Here is a 22,544-nt window from a genome sequence, read left to right on the forward strand (position 1 = left end):
CCGTGAATCGCAAGTCAGTCCCATCTGCATTTCGGGCAAAAATGAGTTAATGACCGTCTTCGAGCTTTCTTCGAATGATCTTTCAGCTGCGTACAAAAAAAATATATAGTTTGTTCAGTAAAGTTGAAAAACAACACCAAGTCAGATTGTCCCATAATGAAATGTTATCGCAAGTCAGTCCCATTTCGAACTTGTGCGCCCTCCGGTACAAAACCTAACACTATTTTAGCCAGTTTTATATTTTTCACTGTTACGTATTCACGTTTCAAACAATATGTGAAAGTTTCATGATGATCGCAAAAGTTTTCAATTAATGGCGATTTTTTAGAGTTTCGCATAGAAATCGAATTTGAAAACTTCAGAGGCCATTTTCTCAATGCCTACTTTTTACATATGGGGCTGACTTGCGATTCACGGCAGGGAAGGTCTCTTCAATTCTGAACAATGGAAATGCACTGTGCCACGAAACGTCCTTCATTCGCGCCATTCGATTCGATTGGGCCAATCGAAAAAAAAACAAACATCCGAAAGAGGCGCCAAACCAGCCAAACTAATAAAACGGAAACTAGCAATATAATGATTGTGATTCCGGTGCGAATGAAAACGCAATAGAATAAAATGAAATCAAATTCCATGCCCCCGTGACTTCGTTGCATCAGTGCACTGCGGAAAATGTTTTTTTTTTTTGTTTTGGCCTTTCACTACCTTTGCGTTCACGGTGGGTTTAGACATAAAGAAGTTTGTTGAACAATATGAATCTATATAAATAAAAATAAAATTATGTTTGTAGGTATATCATGATTTGTTTCGAGAATGGGCCAACGGATTTCTTCACAGTTGCGTTTGTGCAGGTCTTTGATTGTGATGTAGGCCAGGACAATTTTGGTTATACAGATATCGCATGTTTTGAAGAGTTAGAACCTGGATAAAATTCCCTTACAAATACAATACATAGCAATAATATTACAACACATTCTATTATCAACAATACATTCTATTGTTATTGAATGGCTTTACAAAATTACGTTCTATTGTATGAAAAGTTCAAACAAGATTAACAAAGTAAAATGTATGGTTTGTGTTTCAGAATTGTTCGAGCAAATATCGATTTTTGTATTGTTACATTATTACTTAACCTGTATATTAAAATGTAAATGTTCATTTACCATACGTTGTATGGTCTGTAACCATACGTTATATTGTTCTTGTATGGTCTTTTGTATGGTTTCCACAATAAAATGTATTGTAATGTTACAATATAATGTATTGAATTTTTTATTAGATTTTTTTATCAGGGAAGTAATAAGCAAGAAGATTGTAAGTTCGATATGCATTTCCATAAAAGTCCACCCTCATAAAACCCACTGTGATGGAGTGGTTTCAAAAAATTGCACCAGGCTTCCCCTCTGATGCACACCTTCGCCGATATGGGTGTCATCATAGCAGGTACATGCCACTCGAAAGGTTGGCCCGGAAGTGTTTCATTTACAAAACACGAGCCAAACAAAATTAGGATACCAACCACCAAGTGGCAAAGCATTCGCTGTAGTGTTCATATCGAGAAGGCATCCAGCGCACGTTGTATAGAACTTTCCTTCCAAGGTTATTCAGAAAGTGCCGTCGTCGTAGATGCGGATCCGGTTCGGTAAAGCCGTGAAACCTAGAGCTTCGAGCGTGAGTGCCACTTAAGTCGTAATATTATCTCTCGGAAGTGCCATAAAGTTATCGTTTTATTGAATGGATCGAAGCAATTAGCGATCCACTGGAAGGACTGTGCGGTCTTGTGGTACGTGAAGTGAAAACCTAAATGTCGTAATATTAGCTCGCAGATTTGTATGATTAGGTATGTATTCCTTATTTTTGTCTTTATAGTTTTTACCAGTGCTGAAAATGTCATTTCGACGTATGGTCGGCGTTAAATCAGAGAGGACTATGTGTCTTTTTCCTTATTTCGAGAAAAACGACTTTAAAGTTTACAACTCTGTAAATTTTGAGTTTTTCAACAAATTATCTTGATTTTTTTTTCCATAAATCTTAATAGCTATTCATCAAAGCATCACTCTGGACTGGTCGCGAAAAAAAGTAAAAAGTAAGCTTAAAACCGAACGCCGAACCGCCAAGTAATTGATTGAACTTGGTCCACTCTGACTAAACGATTTTTGAAAAACCTACAATCAATTACAGTCAACTTTCGCTCGTTGCACTAAGCTCTTAGCCCAGTTAGTGAAAGACTTTCACTAGATGGGCTGAGTTTTCAGCTGTCAAATAATCTCTAACAAAAGAAATTCAGGGCTACCAACCTAGACAAATCGTGCTTCACGTCAAAAAGTGACGTTTGATTTCGTTTTAACTGGGCTATCGCCCACCTAACGGGCGCCCAGTTAAAACGAAGCCCACCTAAACGTAGCCCAACGAACGAAAGTTGACTATTTATTACTTACACACTCAAGTTCTCACGTACGTTCTTAATTACGTTGAAAATATTCGATGCGATGGCATGCAACGTTTGTTTATGGTACAAAAATTACTTTCCAAGCGCTAAACACATCCTTCGTTTTTTCAATATTTGTGCTATCACTGTTTGTTCACTAATCTTACTTTTAAATTACATTTTCGGAGCCAAATTTCACAAAACTATAAATGAGTGACTTAAACTAAAGTTCTTTCATAATTTAGTGATAAAAACAACATAACCAAATTATTCTGTTATATTTTTCTTTCTTCCTGTTCGTTTCTTCTGGTTCATGGCAATATTTTTAACGTCACTTTACTAGTGAGTCAAGATTTGGGTACATAGCGAAAAAAATGTAGGTACTCAATATTCGGCCAACATTTGATTTAAAAAAAAATATTATTCGTTGAAAACAAATCTCGCGTTTAGTATCATACGGGCGTATCTACAATGATCGATTTCTCTTCATCGATTTTGCACAAGGGGGTCATGGGGAAAGGTGGGATATTGATTTTGTGTATTGAGCTGTGAAAAAATTGTGCTGTTAATTAAATAGGCAACGTTATTTACCTTTGCGTATTTTCACACAAGTTTGACAATATGGTGTTTGTTTTCAGTAAACCGTTTATGCTAATTTTTCTTGTGATTCTTCTTCTAGCGTCTTCAATATTGAAAGCTTGGTTAGTAATAATTTCAAAAAATAGAAGAAAATTTTTTGTATCAACTTCTTTCCTGCAAATAGAAATCAAATATATCAAAAACAACCAAAAAGGACCGTGACGCTTCTTCCGTTTGATCACGAAAAGTATCGGTTCTTGTTGGCACCACGAGTATGCATCTTTCTCTGTAGAGTAAAGATACATTTAAGCCCCGAGACCTGACAGCAATCAAGCTGATCACAAGGTTGTGCCTTTGCCCAGGGGATTATTTCGGAAACTATGACCAATATTCGGACGATCTGTCGGTGTATTTCGGTAAATAACGACTAGGACTAGCTTCTAAAACAACAAAATCAACCGAAAATGATTTGCCGGCCAAGTTACTGACCAAAGAGAAAATCGATGAAGATAAATCGATCACTGTAGATACGCCCATACTAAGCGCGAGAAATATACGAGCTCAAAATAGCGTCTATGACCGTCTAATGTTCAGTTATCTATAAGGCAATTCGATATATCCCAGAATTTTGCCATTCATGATCATGTATATACACTAATCCAGAAGAATCATGGCGTTTACAAAAACTAAACAAAGTGACATTTTCATTTCATTGTTAAGGTGCTACAATTGAAATGAAATGTTACAATTGTTTGACGCATAGCTTTTCCGATCTCCAGTTATGCGTGTTTGTTTGAGTTTTTGGTTTACGATACGATAGGCCGAACTATGGCCGAACTATGGCAACGAAGCATCTCAATACCCTATCAGTAAAAAATATAAAAGTTTACATTACCTAGGAAAGAAAAATACAAAAATGTGCAAACTATACCCCATCTAAACCCGGGGTTGGGTATTAGAGGTTTAGGTTTATTAAACATTTAGAGATCATAATCATAGAACTAATTGTGCAGTTGTCTAAATTTCACTTAAGCTATAATACCGAAAGTGAAATTTTGACAATTCCACAAGTTCTACAATTATGATCTGTAGATGTTATGAATTAGCGAAACTTTGACCCGCATGAAATTAGGGCACCTCACGATACTAATACTTAACCCTAAAAGGGATACCTGGGGTCCATTGGACCCCAGGCGCCTTTCAGAGCTCGTCTTTGATGGATCACACTCAGCGAGGTGACGAAACTGAGGCCATGAAGGTATCCCTTTTAGGGTTAAATGTATGTCAAGGCACATGCATTATTACAATAGGGCACTGCACGAAGATCTCTCCTTCTCTTTCACTCTTCCAGAAATTTTGTAAACAACAAGGCCAAGAAACGTCAAAATCCCATACAAAATCAAAACAGTGCAGTGCCCTATACCTCTGTGAAATCTAGAACATCTAGTATTACATATAGGGTGGGGCGGGGCAAGATGGGTCACCTAAGGATGGATCACCATAACTTTGTAAATACAAATCGTATTGGTTTGTATTCGTCCGCTACTCTTGTATACACTAGTTAGATCTGCTAAAAGTCGATAAAATGTTCATTCAATACAAAATATGATGACAAGCAGTTTTAAAAAAAGATCGATTTTACGCCGTGAAAAAAGTGCCTACTGTGTTTTTGACAGGCAGTTCTGTAGCATCATGTCCCGCGAAATGGAATTTCAAACTTTCTCGTTTTCGGTACGTTCCCGGTCAATTTTCCTAATAATTTTTTCGTACGAACACGTCGGAGCCCTGCACGAATGAAACACTGAACGAATGGTATAGATCCGTTGGCCCGTTCCCGAGCCTATTCGTGACATACAAACACCATTCCATTTTTATTTATATAGATAGATTATCTATCTATATATCTATCTATATATATATATATATATAAAAATGAGTTTGAAGTTCCTTTGAGGCATCAAAACTCAAGAACGGCTGAACCGATCAGCATGACTCTTCCACGGTTTGGTTCGTATTCGTGGTGGCTGTGTTTATATACACAAAAAGTTACGATAATCAACTAGAAAAGTAATAAAATTGATAAGGTACTGATTTTTCATGACCTGGGTAGAAAATCAACAATATCGGAATGAAACCAATCTAGAGTGCCGTGCTACAATGAGCTTAACAATTGTCAAACCACCATAACTTAGCAAGACAAAGTTTGCCGGGACAGCTAGTATAGACATAAAAAAACTTTACGATTTAAGTGGTCTTAAGGTGACTTGAAAATCGATGTTTTCACTAAAAAATTATCATAATTTTATATTATAATTTTGAGCGTTGATTCCGCTTGATTGAAGTCATTTATGAGATAGTCTTGTAATAAAAAATAAATAACTTTTGAATGCTCCAAAAATACGTTCAAAATTGAAGGTGACCCATCTTGCACCGCGGCCGTTTATATGGAGATTGTATGGAACGTATCGCATACGAAAAATGGCTAAAAACCATTCTATTTTTTATTTCCAATGAGAGTGAATAATTCTTCAATCAATGCCCCAAACTTTTGTATATTTATGCTGGTCATCTAACAAAATTATTAACATAATCAAAACATGAGTAATGCGCCCGAAAATGGCACTGACCCATCTAGCCCCGAGACCCATCTTGCCCCGCCCCACCCTACCGTCGTTGTGGGTGAGAATGGGTAAAAAATACATTCATTGTTCAAACACTTTTGCTTCTTTGCATTAATCACTGGAATGTGATCTTTTTTCCTTAAACTAGGTACAAGGGTATGAAAATTGACTTATTCTCACCATTTCGAGGGGGTGAGAATGGGTCAAGGGAACCGAATTAGTTCCGCGTTGACAACAAAGCAAGTTAATAAAGTTCGGGTCAAGGTTGATATTACTGGAACCTTTAAGGCTCAAATTACCATCATTCAGTCATTAGCAATCATCAATTTTTCAAAAGCAGTTATCTGCCGTGAATCGCATATCTGTCCCATTTGCATAGGAAATCCAGCAAAGATGGGACTGATATGCGATTCACGGCAGTTATCTTCGTCTAAGTCACAAAACCGTCATTGAAAATTATTAACGTTGGTTGAGATTTCAGCGAGAAAACTGCTTTTGAGTTTTTGTTAAACAATGATAATTTGTTTCCTCTTAACCACTAAAATAACTGACACGTCCGCTATAAAAAGAGCAAATGCTCTTTGCTTGACGTATAACAAGACCGCTTTCATTGTGTTACAGTCCATATAGGTACGATGGCGCCTTTGTTTTGATGCGGTGAGTAGCGAAAAAGTTGTCTTCAATGATGGCTTGACAAAATACGCTACCGGAATCGGGAATAAGCAGTATTAGTTGCACAACATGTGCCACATGACAGTTGCCGTGAATTCATAAGAGGAATGGCTCATTTTTTTTTTTACAATGGCAAGTCCGTAAAAATTACACCAAAGACACTTACCTGTATCTCCAACAGTATTTCCTGTTTCTTCCGCCTCAACTCGATTAGTAACTTTTGTTGTTCTGGAGTGAGTTCTAAAATACAGAAAAGATCATTGTTAATATCAACTAAATGGAATGATAATCAGGGTTTCAAACGACGTGACAGTGCCGTATTTGCTAAATTCTGTAATGAAAACCGGCTGCACCAACAAATCGTACATTGAAAGATTTTTTTAGTTACGCAAAAAGTCTACAATCAAGCCAAGAGAAAAAAAATTAGACCGTGGCTGTAGCAACACAGCTCATGCGTTGCTAAAACGTGGGTATACCACGCTTCCAGTGAGGAAAAATTGTATTTGGCTTCTTTGGTCACAGAGTGTTTTTCGTCAGTTTGTAACCAACTCATCCAGCGTAATATTCAAAAGAAGACAAAACATCGAATGAAGCAAAAAAAAAACTTGGAAAGATTTAAGCTACCGAGGCCGGTTCTATTTCTGCGCAGTCTCTAATTCGGCCACCTTTCATAAATATACATATAAATATTAAATATTCATCTTCTTTATGGCTCTACGTTTCCATTGGAATTTGGCCTGCTTCTCCTCAACGTCAACAACTGTTGTTTGAGCACTTCTACAGTTATCAATTGAAGGGCTTTCTTTGCTTGCCATTGCATGAATTTGTAAATTGTAAGCTTGATTGTGAGGCAAGGACAATGATACACTCTGCCCAGTGAGTCGAGAAAATTTTCCCAACCGAAACGGGAATCGAACCCGCCGTCTCCGGATTGGCGATCTTCGAGAAAACAGTATTGACAAAAACAAGTAAGTTTTCATAGTTTTCTTTATTTTCTTTAAGTTTTGAACATATAATCAATATATACGAACAACATTAAAATGCTATCATAAGATATGCAAACTTCCAATACAATCGTGATTTCGCATAAAAGTTGAAAATGAATAATCAAATTGAAATTGAATTATGATGTTTTTATTACAACTAGCTGTCCCAGCAAACGCCGTACTGCTTGCTTACTGTGTTTTCTTACATGCCGCTGCATAGAGAGATGCCCCGCAACTTCATTTGTATGGGAGCTCCCCTAAGAACCTAACCCAATCCCATAAGCCTCCGCATACAAATTTTCACGCTGATCGGTTCAGTAGTTTCCGAATCCATAACGGCCAGACAGACAGACAGACAAATAGACAGGAATTCATTCTTATATGTATAGATACTGCCCCCATAACTGTCCCATTTGTTAAAAGTAGGAATTGAGACAACGACATTTGAAGTTGGAAAACTTGTTTCCATATAAAACTTTCAAAAATCGCCAAAATATGAAAAAAAAATTCAATCATTTCGAAACTATCACAGATTGCTTTGCACATAAATACCTAACTGTGAAAACATTAAATCACTTCAAAGTTGTTCAGTTTTGTGTTACCTGACACAAAAATCCATGATGGGACTGTTATGCGAGCACTTTTAATATGAAACGCTCATGACTTGGTATTTTTTTCACACATTGACAAAAAAATCGTAATTTTTATTATGTTTTTTTGGAAGTACATCGAAAATAATGACTATTCATAACGTTAACTCAAAAGTGATGAAAAATCTATGGGACTGTTATGCGAGTGGGGGCAGGATAGATGTTATCAACTCTTTAAGAGTTGTTTCCGAGTGTGCAGAATAAGGAACTTTTTCAAAAAATGGTGCGCAGAATTAAAAACACTTTAGAATTTCAATGATTTCACATTAAAATTCAGTGTTTTGCATAAAAACTCTATTTTGTCTTATGATGCAAATTATATTTTGTCCCATATTTACAAAGCTTATAACTAGGAGCGATTAAAAATTCAGAAAAATCGGTTTGATTTTGGAATTTATTACAGCCATTAAAACAAAAGTGCCGAAAAGTAAGGACTGTATCGGAAATTAACTATAAACATTCAAAATGCTCTATCTCGACGCACGGTTGGTCTTTTCATTCCGGTTCTTCTATGAAATCTTCATAATATAGTTAAGTTTAATACAGCTAAAAGAAATTTGGGAAATGTTTAGTATTATTGAAAATATGGGTCTATGAGTATACCACACAAAATAACAATCTGTACAAACAGTTTTTATTTTAAATTTTTTAACATTTCAAACATTTGTAACGAAAAAAAATTGTACGGGGAAAAATCTGGAAAATAATGATTATTACTAGCAGTTATGTACACATAACATATCACTCAAACCGACTTTTAAAATTCTTATTTTGGATAGATAAACCTCCAACATTAAGAATATGGTGTATCCCAAAAAACGCCAACTTTTTGGTCGAACTTTGACGCTCTGTTTTAAATATCTTTAGAGGTTATAAAATTCTGTTCTCTGGTAAAACTACATCTTCAATAGATTCAAATGCATACCCAATCGAAAAAATATGGAAATTTTCAACTTTATGTATTTTTTATTGGCAGAATCGTTCTTTGAAGACGCATAAAAAAAGAGTTTCTCGAAAAATGGCCTTTTTTCATTTTTAAGAATTTCCCTAAACTGCGGAGGGAATTTTTCTTGATAAAAATAATTTTACTATATCATGAGCATTCTGGAAAAGAATATATTTGCGCAAAAATAAACGAAAAAAATGGATTTTCCCATAGTTTTCGCAATTTCAAATTTTTGGGAGGTGTCCAAAATTAAAAAAAAAACATTTGTGCAATCTTTGAGATAAAAGCCCAAGTTAAATGATTATTTTTTGAAAATCAGAACTGCCATTCTTTGTTTAAGAGATTTCTATAGTATCTCCAAAAATAAAATTATGTTTATTTCGAACAGATTATTTTTCAGGCAATTGTGAACGTTTATAGTTAATTTCCGATACAGTTTTTACTACTACTTGTGCTGAAAAGTAGCACTTTCGGCAGTTTTGTTAACATCCTTTTTTATTTATATTTGTGTGTATATAATAAACAGTAGCATGATCTACATATCAAATGGTCGGCGTTAAGTCAGAGGGGACCAACTAACAAAATTGATGAAAATGAGATTGTTAAGACATTTGGTCGAGAATTATATTAGCTACATGGAACATCTACCCGATTTGTTCAATGTTACAATTTACGAGAATTATAGCCCATTTCTATTTTGGTTGAACTGCAAAAATCGAAAATTATGTGCAGTCAGAGTGGACCAAATGTTCGATATCAATTTGGGTTGTTTAGTGAATAAAATATTTCTGTTTTCTATAGCCTAATCGATAGAGCTCATTTTTCTGAGTATAACATGATTTTATTGAATTCTAATAGCTTTGTTTTGATGGTTAAATAACAAAACAGTTTTAATTTTCGTGGATAGAATGACAGTTCAATCGATAAAATGACAGTTCGTCCCGAACAAAAAAATTTTCCCATACAAACTTTGAATGCATTTTAAAAATAGTTCCCGCACTCCAAAAATTATGAAATTTTGGAATTCGACTAAGTTTTGGGTGGAGAATCCGATTATAAAATAATCCGGATACCCCTAAAGAACCCAATTGAAAATAATATGTTGTTCTTGAAATTCAATCATCAAAGTAATTTATCATCAAAATGAAATTTGTTTTCGAATTGAAGGGGTTCGTTACGCATTTTCTCAAGTTTATAAATCAAGTAAGCACGTGAAAATCCAGTTATTCTGTTGATTTCCGTATTTTACAGATCATTGTGTTAAAGCATATTGCGGCATTTTGCGTGCAGACAGACTGGACCATGTGTCTCTAAGAAAAAAATGTTGAAATTACCTAATCTTCGTAAGCCTATTTTTTTTTTTGTAGAGTGACCAGGTGGAGCTGCATGACAGCTGATAGCAAAGCCTGGACCCTTTCCCAACTTTCCCCCTACTAGTACCAATACTCACGATGGACTAGACGATGTCGTCAACTTGAGCAAAGTGTGTAGTAATTAGTATTGGGTCGTAGTAGTTTTTTAAAATTACTGTGTTTTAACTATTCCCATCGCACTAGTGTTTTGACCGAATGGAAGCTCCAAAGATGATATGATAATTGAACAATATTTCAATAATCGAAAATATCTGAGATCACTGGACAACATTCAGAGAAAAAAAAGCTGTACATGTTAACGCCTTCAAGGTACTATTCCTGAGAAATATTACAAAGAAGAGCAAAAAATTTGTCATAGGTAATGTTTACAGGTTTGATATTTTTGAAAATTATTCGGAGACAGCTGCCAGAGCTAGCGTTTTTAGCCGATATGGGCAACTAGTTTTCTGACAGCATCTCTAAACAATAAATCAAATAATAACCTAAGTTTTTAACAATACATTCTGAAAATTATTTCAAGCTGTTTACCAATAGTGTCAATAACCGATGTTGGTCATTGACAGCACCAGCATCATCCCCAAATAACTCTCATATTAGTCTTAGGTAACACTTTTTGAGCTTCCATTCGATGTTGTAATGAATCAGTCAAGCCCTATACGTCGAAATATAGTCTATAATGTGTCAAATTGTGTTCTTAATTTCGTCTAGTCGTCTTCTGCATATCTGTGATCATCTAATTTCGAAGTATTATTACATCCACCGTAATTCTTTAGATTGTCAACCGTCCTAAGTCCTAAAGAAACATGTAACAAAATTCCTGCTTTTTGGTCAGTGTTATAATACCGTCTAGAATATAAAACAAAAAAGTTCTGTCAGCTGATTTTTGTGTCAAAAAATAAAATGATTAAGATTATTTGTCAACTTCTATATATTCATCCCTACAAAACCTATAAAAAGAAGAAATACAAATATAAACTCATTTCTAAAATCAGCAGTGTTGACTGATTAGGGGCCAGAATTTTCTAAAGGTAATAAATTTAATTGCTAACGTTACCTAATCTGTAAGGCTGTAAGTCAACTTATCCTAGCGTCCCCTGTCCTGTGTACTTTCGAATTCAAGTGATGAATGATGAGTGTAACGCAGAGACCTCCCCTACCCACTCTTGCGTTACGTTAAATTCAACAATTATTGTTAAATTAGAGAAAATTTTAAGAATGCAAAGATTAGGTCTATGTAAACTGAATTATAACTTGTGATAAATGCACTACGGATACTCCTTTGGTTCCCATTAGCACTTACGGCCGATTCCTTCACTTGCGATTAACTCGTAAACCAGATATATCTAGCTCAAAGTCCAAGCAGTGGAGAATAAACTGGCGCTAAAATGCTAATGGGTTAAGCCCTCCCGTCGCGTCAAGATTGAATATCCAGGGGGAGGGTACCTAATCTTCGTAAGCCTATCTATATCAAAACATGTTTGTTTATGAGCTGTTGGGCATCCCATTGAAATGAACCATTACCCGTTTGATGAAAGAAAATATTTTACAGGAAATTTAAAAATTGTACTTGGTTCACTCTGACTGAACGAATTTTTGAAAAACGCCAGTCTTCTGAATACATTATTATGAACTGTGTAGCTTTATTTTTCCAAAAACATACCGAACTGTTAAAATATAATCAAAATTTGATAGTTGTTACATAATCTAGTAAAGAGTCCTTAAATACGGCATTTGTTGACTTCCATTCATGTGATATTGAACTATTGTACTTGGTCCACTGTGACTAAATAGAAAAAAATAAAAATGTAATCTTCAGTGTAATCAGCGTTTCCCAAACTGTGCGCCGCGGCGCCCTGGTGCGCCGTGAACATCTCTCAGGTGCACCGCAGGCTCTTGAGCCAAAACACAAATAATAAACTTTTATCATTGAAGGCAGAATATGTTATACACGCTAACGCCGCTCAGCACTAAAGTGCATAATTTCCAGACTACACCAAAAATGTGTAACCCTTGCACATTTACAAAATCAGCTCCAGTGTCCGCAAAATCGTTAAATTCGCAAAAATTTTTGTACGCCAATCTATCTAGGTTTACTAGTGACCTTGGAAAACAAAAAAAAAATCAACATTTCGCATCTAGACGAGTGTACGAGCTGTTTTTTTGAGAATGTGTAACTGTCACTCAATTTTGTGTGGTCTGGAAATTATGCACTTATGAGTAGGTCTTACACATTTTAGTGCTGAGCAGTTTTAGCGTGTAGTTAAATTAGTTGTTTTTATATTGTTTAGTGTCACCTCAAATACTTTTTGTATTCTATATCAATGTCTTGCCTTTTTGAGGTAACCTACGAATCTTTAAGCAATTTTCCTTTTTTTTAATTATAAGAAAACATGACATTGAAGGCTTTTTTACGATTTATATTGGAAATTTTGAACTGAAGGTGTTATATTCTTAAAATTCTTTGTAAAAAGTTGTTGGTGCGCCGCGACAATTTTGAAAAGGCAAAAAGTTTGGGAACCTCTGAATGAATAAAAATATAAAAACTCAAACTCTCAATGAGTTCACATATTTGACACCTGTTTTTAAGTGTCGATCTTCTTGTGCATTGATTTTCTATCAAATATTTAAAAACATGAGTGCGTAATGTAGTTGGTTGTAGTTTTTTTTTGAAAATCGTTCACTCAGAGTGGACCAAGTAAAATCAATTACTTAGTAATCGCATAGTATTAGGCTAGTGGTGTGCCGCGACCTAATTTATCGATATTATCGATATCGGTTTTCCAAATTATCGATATCGAAACCATTTCTGTTTTTAATTATCGATATCGGATCCGATATCTGATAATGAAAAAAAGCATGAAATTTTATTTTAAATTCACTTTTTATTTATATTTAGCAGTTTCAGTTTAACCTAGTTTAACTTTTTAAAAGTAAAAATATGAACATCATGTTCATTTATTAAGACTTTCCGGAAACAAACACTGAACTGGCGTAGCAATTCAAGTTAGGTATGTATTATTTTTTTGCAGCTTGATACAACAACGGGAACCCAAACTCAAAATATTCTCAGTAAATAGGAAAATGCTGCTATAGAAATTTCTTAATCACCCTCCTCCTGGCCCTTATTAACCCTTAAGTACAAAAAGGTTGACTCCAAAATATGACGTTGAACATAATTGAACCTCGCGTTGAACTATCCATTCATGATAACTCCAAAGCTTTGTAGCACTGCGTCCGATATCGCGCAAGGAATATATCTTTTTTTTTTTTTTTAAAGAGTGACCAGGTGGAGCTGCAGAACAGCTAATAGCAAAGCCTGGACCCTTTCCCAACTTTCCCCCTACTAGGACCAATACTCACGATGGACTAGACGATGTCGTCAACTTGAGCAAAGTGTGTAGTAATTAGCATTGAGTCGTAGTAGTTTTTAAAAAATACTGTTTTTAAGGCTCAAGTATCCGTCATCATTTTTCAGAAAATAAAAAGCAGTTTTCTCGCTGTAAATCAAAACATCGACCATGAAAATATATTCACTGCATTCTATTCCTCACGTGGAGTACAGTGAATATATTTTCATAGCCAAGAGTTTTGTTTTGAACGAAAAAACTGCTTTCAAATGTTTGATGATGACGATGATTGTAATGACGAATTGTTCAACGTTAACTTTTCCCATCGCACTAATGTTTTGATCGAATGGAAGCTCCAAAGAGGATTTCATAATTGAAAAATATTTCAAGAATCGAAAATCTCCGTGGTCACTGGACAACATTCAGAGAGAAAAAAGGCTGTCTATGCTAATGCCTTCAGAGTACTTTTTTTAAGAAATATACAAAGAGCAAAAAAAAATGTGTCGTAGCTAATTTTTAAAGATTTGATATTTCTGAAAATTATTCAAAGACAGCTATCAGAGCTAGCGTTTTTAGCCGATATGGGCAACTAGTTTTTCTGACAGTTTCCCCAAACAATAATCAGGTAATATCCTCAGTTATTTTATAATACATTCTGAAAATTATTTCAAGCTGATCACCAATAGTGTCAATAACCGATGTTAGTCATTGACAGCACCAGCATCATCCCGAAATAACTCTCATATTAGTGTTAGACAACACTTTTTGAGCTTCCATTCGATGTTGAAAAGAAGATAGTCAAACCCTATATGTCAAAATATAGTCTATAATGTATCAGATTGTGTTCCTAATTTCGCTAGTCGTCTTCTGCATATCTGTGATTATCTCAGTCTAAAGTAATATTATATCCACCGTAACCCTTTACATTGTCAACCGTCCTAAGTCCTAAAGAAACATGTAACTAAATTCCTGCTTTTTTGGTCAGTGAAATAATACCGTCTAAGATATAAAAACAAAAAAGTTCAGTCAACTTATTTTTGTCAAAAATAAAAATGAAAATGATTATTTGTCAATTTTTATATATTCATCTCTACAAAACCTATAAAAATAAGAAATACAAATATAAACTCCTAAAATCACCAGTTTTATCTTTATCTAATCAGTCCATAATTTTCTAATTGTTATGAATCTAATCTGTAAGCACAGACAAACAGACGTAACACTTCGAACAATTTTCGATTCAAATCATAGTCACGGAAACATATTCGCCCAATGCTAAGAGAACTAAGTTTGGCCGACCATCAACTAGGTGGCGGTAGTGAGCAAACGTCAAACTCGAACAAACACGATGCGAGCGCCACGGGTGGGCAGTTAGCCACCTATCCAATTTTGAAAAAGACCGTTAAATCGATGTACGATGGGAATTATCAGAGTGTTACGTCTGTTTGTCTGTGCTGTAAGGCTGTAAGTCAACTCATCCTAGCGTCTACTGTCCTGTGTACTTTCGAGTCCAAGTGATGAATGATGAGTGTAACGCAGAGACCTCCCCTACCCACTCTTGCGTTACGTTAAATTTAACAACTATTGTTAAATTTGAGAAAATTCAAAGAATGCAAAGAGTAGGTTTACGTAAGCTGAATTATAACTTGTCTTTAACTTGTGATAAATGCACAACGGATACTCCTTTGGTTCCCATTAGCACTTACGGCCAATTCCTTCACTTGCGCTCAACTTGTAAACCAGATATATCTAGCTCAAAGTTCAAGCGGTGGTGAATAAACTGGCGCTAAAGTGCTAATGAGTTAAGCCCTCCCATCGCGTCAAGATCGAATATCCAGGGGGAGGGGTTTTTGAATTATCGAATATCGTATCGATAATTTGGACCCGATAATTATCGATAATATCGAATTTATCGATACCGGCACACCCCTATATTAGGCTTAAACTATTGTTTTTTCATGATCAACACAGAATGATGTTCTGATGAATATTTATAAAGACTTCAAAGTTTCTAACTGTGTATTTTTTTTTAAACAAATTTTCATGCCATTTGCCTATTAATTTCATGAAAATTTGTTCAAAAACAAAAATTTTACATAGTTAGAAACTGTGAAGTCGTTTTTCTCGAAATTAGGAAAAAGTCACATGGTCTTCTCTGACTTAACGCCGACCAAATGAGGTTGATTGACCATGATACTCAGTCGTACCCAACGAATTGACATCCCTATCCCACCAATGCAATGTTTTCGTAGCTAACATAACTGTGACACAAGCGTGAGGACTGACAACCTATCTTGTATTTGTATTTATTAGTTACACGTAAACCCGGTGGATAAACCTTTTGTCAGGCCAAGGAATCTTTCTAAGAAAATTATCTTTCAACACAGCAGCATATAGTTTTAATGCTGGGTAATTACACATTAACAAAACAAGAATACCATAATAGTCCCCTGGTCGTACTTCGTTCTGTATTTCGAGTAATTTAACAGAGATTACTTGAAATAAATTTCTAAGGACTGTATTGGAATTTTCCAAGGTTGTCTATCAGATTGTAGGGTAAACCCAGCACATACATTTGAACCCTCCATAAACTTGTAGGTGACCCTTTTCCAAAGTCACACTAGCAATATTGTTTTGTTTTAGTGGATGGATGGAAATGAATTAACTGTAACTCCACGAACGACGGGCTTGGGATTCTATTTTTGGTAATCCGGTCGGTAGAAAAACGTAAATGGGGAAACAAATTGGGCATGCAGCAGCAGTTGTAACGCTATTGCGACAAGCAGACTTGTGAAAGCGATGCTCCGCATAGAAGCTAATTCAAGCATAACTTTTCAATCCGACGTAACTCGAGAATGTAAACAAATCCGGGTTTACTGCTGCGTGCATGATTCATAAAGCAAATTGAAGAATCCACATCACTGTTTGATGATTTATTGCTTAATTTGTTCAACTAAACATATTTTTCGAAACGACGTATCTCACTATTTTGATGTTTACAACTTTACTGATAGATACACCGTTTTGATATATGAGAAAACCAAACGACGTATCTAGCCAAAATCAAAAGTAACAGATACACCAAACTGGCACCATACAAAAGCGACGTATCTGGCATGACGTATCTCGAACCAACCCGGTGTATGTGTATTTTTGTCAAAATTCATTGTGAAAATGATATGGAATGAGTAGGTTTTGTTCCTTACCTAGTGCGTGCAATATCCCTGGTGATGTTAAGCATGAAAAAACTTATGAAAAGTGTTTTTATGAAAAACTATTTTAGTGAAATGGTCGTCAACATTGACCATGAATTTACTCAGATCAGTGAAAAAGTTAGATACGTCGATTTGAAAAATTATGCTTGAATTGATGTGGGTCTGTTTTTTGCTGGTTCTGAAGCTTTTGTTATTTTTCATTCATACAAAATTCTACAGTATATGGCTTAGCGGTATCTGGACCGCCTCAAAATTCTTTAAATCAAAGCACAGCTCCATAGAATCACAATTTCAGTGGCTGCCTGGAAGGGAGTTTCCTACTAATCAGTTGCATTGTTTTGCCCCAGACAATAATTTTCACATCTATGCCACAGGTCGGTCACGTCGGTCGGTCGGGAGAAGGGGGAGGAACCCAGAAAAAAATACCATCCACTTACCTGGCATTGGGAAGTTTTCGCTGTGCTGCGATATGTTGGACATCGTTGCGTATGAGTTTTCCATAGTGTTCACCATATTTCACCTACGTTCTACGCGTTCTATTCACATGAAATCGACACAGTCTAGCGATTAAAATTGTTTCCCAATCAACGAAAATACACAAAACACTATCCGCGCGACGATCACTTCAACACCATTTCAGTTTTCTTCTCTCCGACCGTCAATCGCCATCATCAATGACTGTTATGATTAATCAATCGCTGTTGGGCAAGACTGTCAACACTCGTGATTCACTTCCTATGAGAAACTGCATTACCGACATGTCGACCTCGTTTAGGGTAAATGGGCAATAATCGTCCACTCAGTGATGCTTTTGTGATAATGTTCCATGTACTCGAATTCTGCAAGAAAAAATAAAAAAATATCGTGTGAAAGATTTTGTGATGATCGCTCTCAAGTCTTGTTAGGGAACGTCCATAAATTACGTCACGCTTTTAGGGTGAACAAAAGTAGTATTCAATTTTTTTTAACAGATTGTACCGTACAGGTATAGGGGTATAGGAATTGATTGATTGATTTGTCTTTATTAGAGAGACTTTCAGCCCTTGGCTGGTTCGTCTCTAGGGGTATAGGAACACTTTGTGCAAAGATTTATTATGTTTCCAGTTCAAAACCGAATTAGCGACATTTTTTCTTTGACTTCCGCTGCTTTTGCCTTGCGTTAAACACTATGTCGGAAGTGGGGCGCTGTATAGAGCACCAGGTGTACAATACAGCGCCCACTTCCGACATTGTGTTTAACGCAAGGCAAAAGCAGCGGAAGTCAAAGAAAAAATGTCGCTAATTCGGTTTTGAACTGGAAACATAATATTATCGTCGCACCACCAAATCGAAGTCGTCGCATGAAGCACATGCGAAGATGCAGCTGCGAAGTAAATTTGAATCTAGTTTTTCTGTTGCGCATCATTAAGCTAACTAAGAGCTACAATATGCACTAATCCAAATTGAGTTGCGACATTTCTAAGTAGGTAAAAAATCAATTTTCGCACATTCGGTCACTTCGGATTTCGACCAAAAGCATAATACATTCACTTGATATTATTCGCGAGATTATTCGTGCAGTTGAAAATCGGAAATTCTGACACGCGAAAATCGTTTTTTTTTCTCCTAAACCGTGTGTCGTCCGTACGCAGGTCGGCTGTCCAGCGCACTATGTCTGACGTTTAGGTTTCGTGCGAGGTTTCGTGTATGGATTTTGAAAAAAATCGATTGTCGCGTGTGGGGAAACTTCGGATTTCAGCCACGACGACAATATTTTCTCAGCTCAGAATCGTGCAATCAAGAAACGATGTATGGACGAAAATAATGGAGTGTAATTTACATTCACCTCGTGTAGAGTTGCATTCGCAGCTCCCTCACGACTTCGGCATGCGTATTAATAGCGTGGGACCAGGCGTGGGACACAAGAATACATTAAATGTAAAAAAAATACTCCTGTACACTTTTCGATTTCCATTTTGGCCCCATATCAGCTGTGCAAAATTAAAGCTCGATTGGAGAAACTATATTTTAGCGCCAGCCGTTTAAAGTTTTTAGTAAATCCTATGAGTAAAATCACATTTTCAAAGAAAAATCATTACATGTTGCCCCTTAACCCCTTGCCTAACCCCTAAACATAAATCGATTAATGATTTCTGTTGGAAATATTACGATGAATCAATCCTCAAAAACCCGCAAAGCGATCTACGGCATGTGGAAAAAGTTATTGTCTAAAATCCGAATAGCATTGAACGCTGTTTAACATATATGGAATAACAATAAATAATAAAATCTCGTCATTTTTATCGATCGGATAAGGCTTGGTAACTTTTTCCAAGATCGTCGCACTAAAATATAGTTTTCTCGATTGATCTGAAAATATGTACAGTTGACATGGGACCAAAATGGAACTTATTGTGGATTTAGCACCTCGGAAGTAACTTCCACTGCCTTTCCTATGGATCAAACTTGCGCGAAATTGAGCATCAGATTTATTGTCTATCCGGTTGGAATCAAGACAGAAATTCAATAAAAAATTGCCATTTCTTGGTCCACAAGTGTCGCAACTGCTCGATAGTTACCGTAAACACGCAGGTGTATTTTTTTTTATTTGACCTAGTTTAGCCTAGTCCAGTGGAAATTACTATGATGTACATATTTCCTAACTTACCTATAAATGCAAGTGTAATCTGCTCCGTGATTGGACAGCACAACTATTTTTATAAACCGATACGGACTCGACGACCTGGTACTAAAATTGTATGATTGTAAAAAGTCTTCTTCGACGTCAAAAATAAATTCTCCAAAGAAAAAATCTTCGGTTGTCTTCATAGTGGAATCGGAACCCTGTAAACACATAAAAAACAATTTTTAACCTAAAACATACAAAAGAATGACCGCTAACAAAATATTTAACATATAATTTATCAACTTTTGCAGCTCCTCGCATTTGAGGACCCTTAGGTAGATCTTGGGTAGAACTAAAATTTTCAAAGCGTTACATAATTCATTAACGACATACCCAAATAGAGAACTTTTTCATGGCACTTTGACTGGATACATCCGGAACTTTATTACTAGGTGTGTGTTCAATTGTAATACCATCAAAAAACAACTTTGCCATGAGTTGGATGACTATAACTGCTGAAGATCCATAAAACGCTTGGCAGTGACCCATGCAACTATTCTGTTGATCAAATATTTAGATTTTGAACTTGCTTTTTAGACACAAAAAGAGCAGATACGATACCTGAATGATGCAGCAATGTACATTTGACACTTTGAAACGTCCTATTTTAAGTCTTCGCTCAACAAAATCCCATAAAGTAGAGCCTCTCTGCTTTGAAGTGACACTGACAACTTTTCCACCCAGATCCGAGGATGCGTAATCTGTTCTTCCAAATTTGTCATAATTAATCTTCTCCAAAAAATTTACGCGGTTTTGTAGGACATCAATTGTTTTTCGTGCTTCCTGAATTTCCGTTATCACTTGATCTTTGAAGTTGAGTTTCGTTAGCTGTGTTGTTGATTTACTGTCAGAAACGCCATGTGGAGAAAAAATGTGTTTCTGGAATTGAACGAATAAGTAGAAATGAAGTAAAAGTGGAATACACGTAGAGGATTTCAACCCAAAATTTCATTTCCATTTTGCAGCATTTAGTGGGGCAATGAGAGCGCAAGTCAGTTCAAAGCCGATGATAACGAGGGGTAATGGCTGAATAATCTTTGCTGACCACATAAACGCCATGCGATAGGAAAAGGGTATTTTGGTGTGGGATTAGGGTTTAAAAAAAAATTAGGGTGTTGGTACAGACTTGACAATATCAATGCTATTCAGATGCAAAATAATTTTAAGGCTCAGTGAATATCATACTTTCCAAAACCAAAAAAACAATAATCTACAAAATGCCAAGCAAGTCATAGAAAGAAAAAGCGCCCGATTGTTTATTTTGTTAATTATAACAAACGGAAACTTCTACCCTCTCCGACTCACCAGTCACCCCGGAAAAAATGTCCCTTCCTCGGTCCCTTCAGTTCTGGAAAATATATTATCCCCAATGAAGGCTTTAATCGAATTGTCCGCTTGATCATGTATACGGAACCAGAAATCAACCCAAATATAGGTTCTTTTCACTTATTGCGCATTTCCCACCCCACTGGACCCCTTTCGCAGCTATTATAAGTGCTGGATCGTGAATAAAACTGCGATTTTGCATCGTATCGTGTCGGTGTCTTCTGCGCACTTATGCATTACAAAGTGCTGAATAAGTGCGCAGAAGACACCGAAACGATTCGATGCAAAATCGCAGTTTTATTCACGATCCCGCACTTATATCAACTGCGAAAGGGGTCCAGTTGGGTGGGAACTGCGCAATATATCGACCCAAGAGAACCCAAATTTGACTACACCGCGTTAAAGCTCTGAGTGGGTAGATTCCGTTTGATCCCGGCAGAAAATTGCAACCCATCGCAAAGTTCTTTCTACCTAGCGTTGACTTTCGAAATAAACCCACTTTTGAGTAAACGGAAAGAAACCCAAATTTGGCTTCTCGCACGGACATTATCGGCTAGGTTGCTGCTTCTCGCTTTATTTTTGACAACATTGCGAGGGGGAGAGCGAGGAAACGACCCACTGCTGGGTAAAAAGTTCAAGCGGTTTACTTATTTTTGCGTTCTTTTAAAGTATTTTTAGGTGATCTGTTTTTTTTCCGAGTAAGTACCTTTACTAGGTAAGAACCACCCAAGTAACCACGAAGCCGTATATAAGTGCACCAATTTTGCCATATATTCATATTTAAAATTGTGTATATAATGCTGCATTACTTTATACACCTCATTGAAGCAATATTAAAGTCGAAAAGGGCCCCACTAAAATCAGATTAGTGCCACATATTGCAGCACGTTGACAGCCATTGCTAAAGTGACATAAATGCATGTGCTGTACATTTGCATTTGCACATGCTTAATACGTGCAACATGAAAAACCAAAACAAAAATCTATTTTTAGCACCGTTTCGTTATCGACGGTACTAATGCCCCCCACATGAATGTTTTAACCATCATTTTTTGTGCCGGGTCGGGAGTCGAACCAGAAGTGTTGAAGACCGCTAGATGAGTTCCATACGTGCTGTCGCCTTGGACTGTTTCTGCTGCAGTGATAACAACAGATATTTCGTAACTAAAAGGAAACTGTTCTTCTGTCTCAATCATTGCTGTAGAGGGCAAAACGACTATGTCATATGTAATAGAATCCCTGTAATTACATTCTGATAAATCACTGAAAAATACATAATGCATTTTAGAATATATTTATTCAATATAAGAAAATTAAAACACCTCTCGCACACAACTCATATGCTAATTGGGGTTTCCAGCATTATTTGAATGCGATAGCAGGTAACAGAAAAGAGAAAAGTCATCTCTAAAAAGGTTTTGCTGAAGAAAGGCGTGGATCGGTGGTTCAAACCGCTTCAAACGGAGATTAAGTTGATCGGGAGCCCAACCAGAAGTGTTGAAAACCGCTAGAGTTGACCGTAAAGTTGTTCACTCTTTTTGATTTCATTTGTTTACCATTAGAGTCAAGCTTTTATAATTGTATTGTTAGAGCAACCTTTGCTAGTTTGTGCATTGCATTTATTCAGTTTTTGCAGTGTTGAATTATTGAATTATCGTATATCACCTTTTAATGCACCCTAATGTAAAGAAAAAATGTAATGCATCAATACATTGATAATGTCAATCTAAAGG

General features: G+C 36.1%; 1 protein-coding gene across 3 annotated transcripts in view; it reads right to left on the reverse strand.

Moving 5' to 3' along the window:
* The window catches only part of LOC109427864 (cytohesin-1), a 130,710-nt gene that overhangs the window by 106,231 nt on the left and 1,935 nt on the right, over nt 1-22,544 (reverse strand). For 2 of the 3 annotated variants that reach the window (XM_062851517.1, XM_062851519.1), the window contains exons 2-6: nt 20,047-20,364; nt 19,819-19,983; nt 19,468-19,643; nt 17,258-17,659; nt 6,470-6,543 (exon numbers count right to left, since the gene is read on the reverse strand). In XM_062851517.1, coding sequence (XP_062707501.1) covers nt 6,470-6,543; nt 17,258-17,333 — 150 coding nt within the window. In that variant the 5' untranslated portion in view covers nt 17,334-17,659; nt 19,468-19,643; nt 19,819-19,983; nt 20,047-20,364. The remainder of the gene's footprint in view (nt 1-6,469; nt 6,544-17,257; nt 17,660-19,467; nt 19,644-19,818; nt 19,984-20,046; nt 20,365-22,544) is intronic. The other variant, XM_062851518.1, reaches the window with a different exon arrangement.

Source organism: Aedes albopictus, chromosome 2, assembly GCF_035046485.1.
Source record: "Aedes albopictus strain Foshan chromosome 2, AalbF5, whole genome shotgun sequence".
NCBI lineage: Eukaryota > Metazoa > Arthropoda > Insecta > Diptera > Culicidae > Aedes > Aedes albopictus.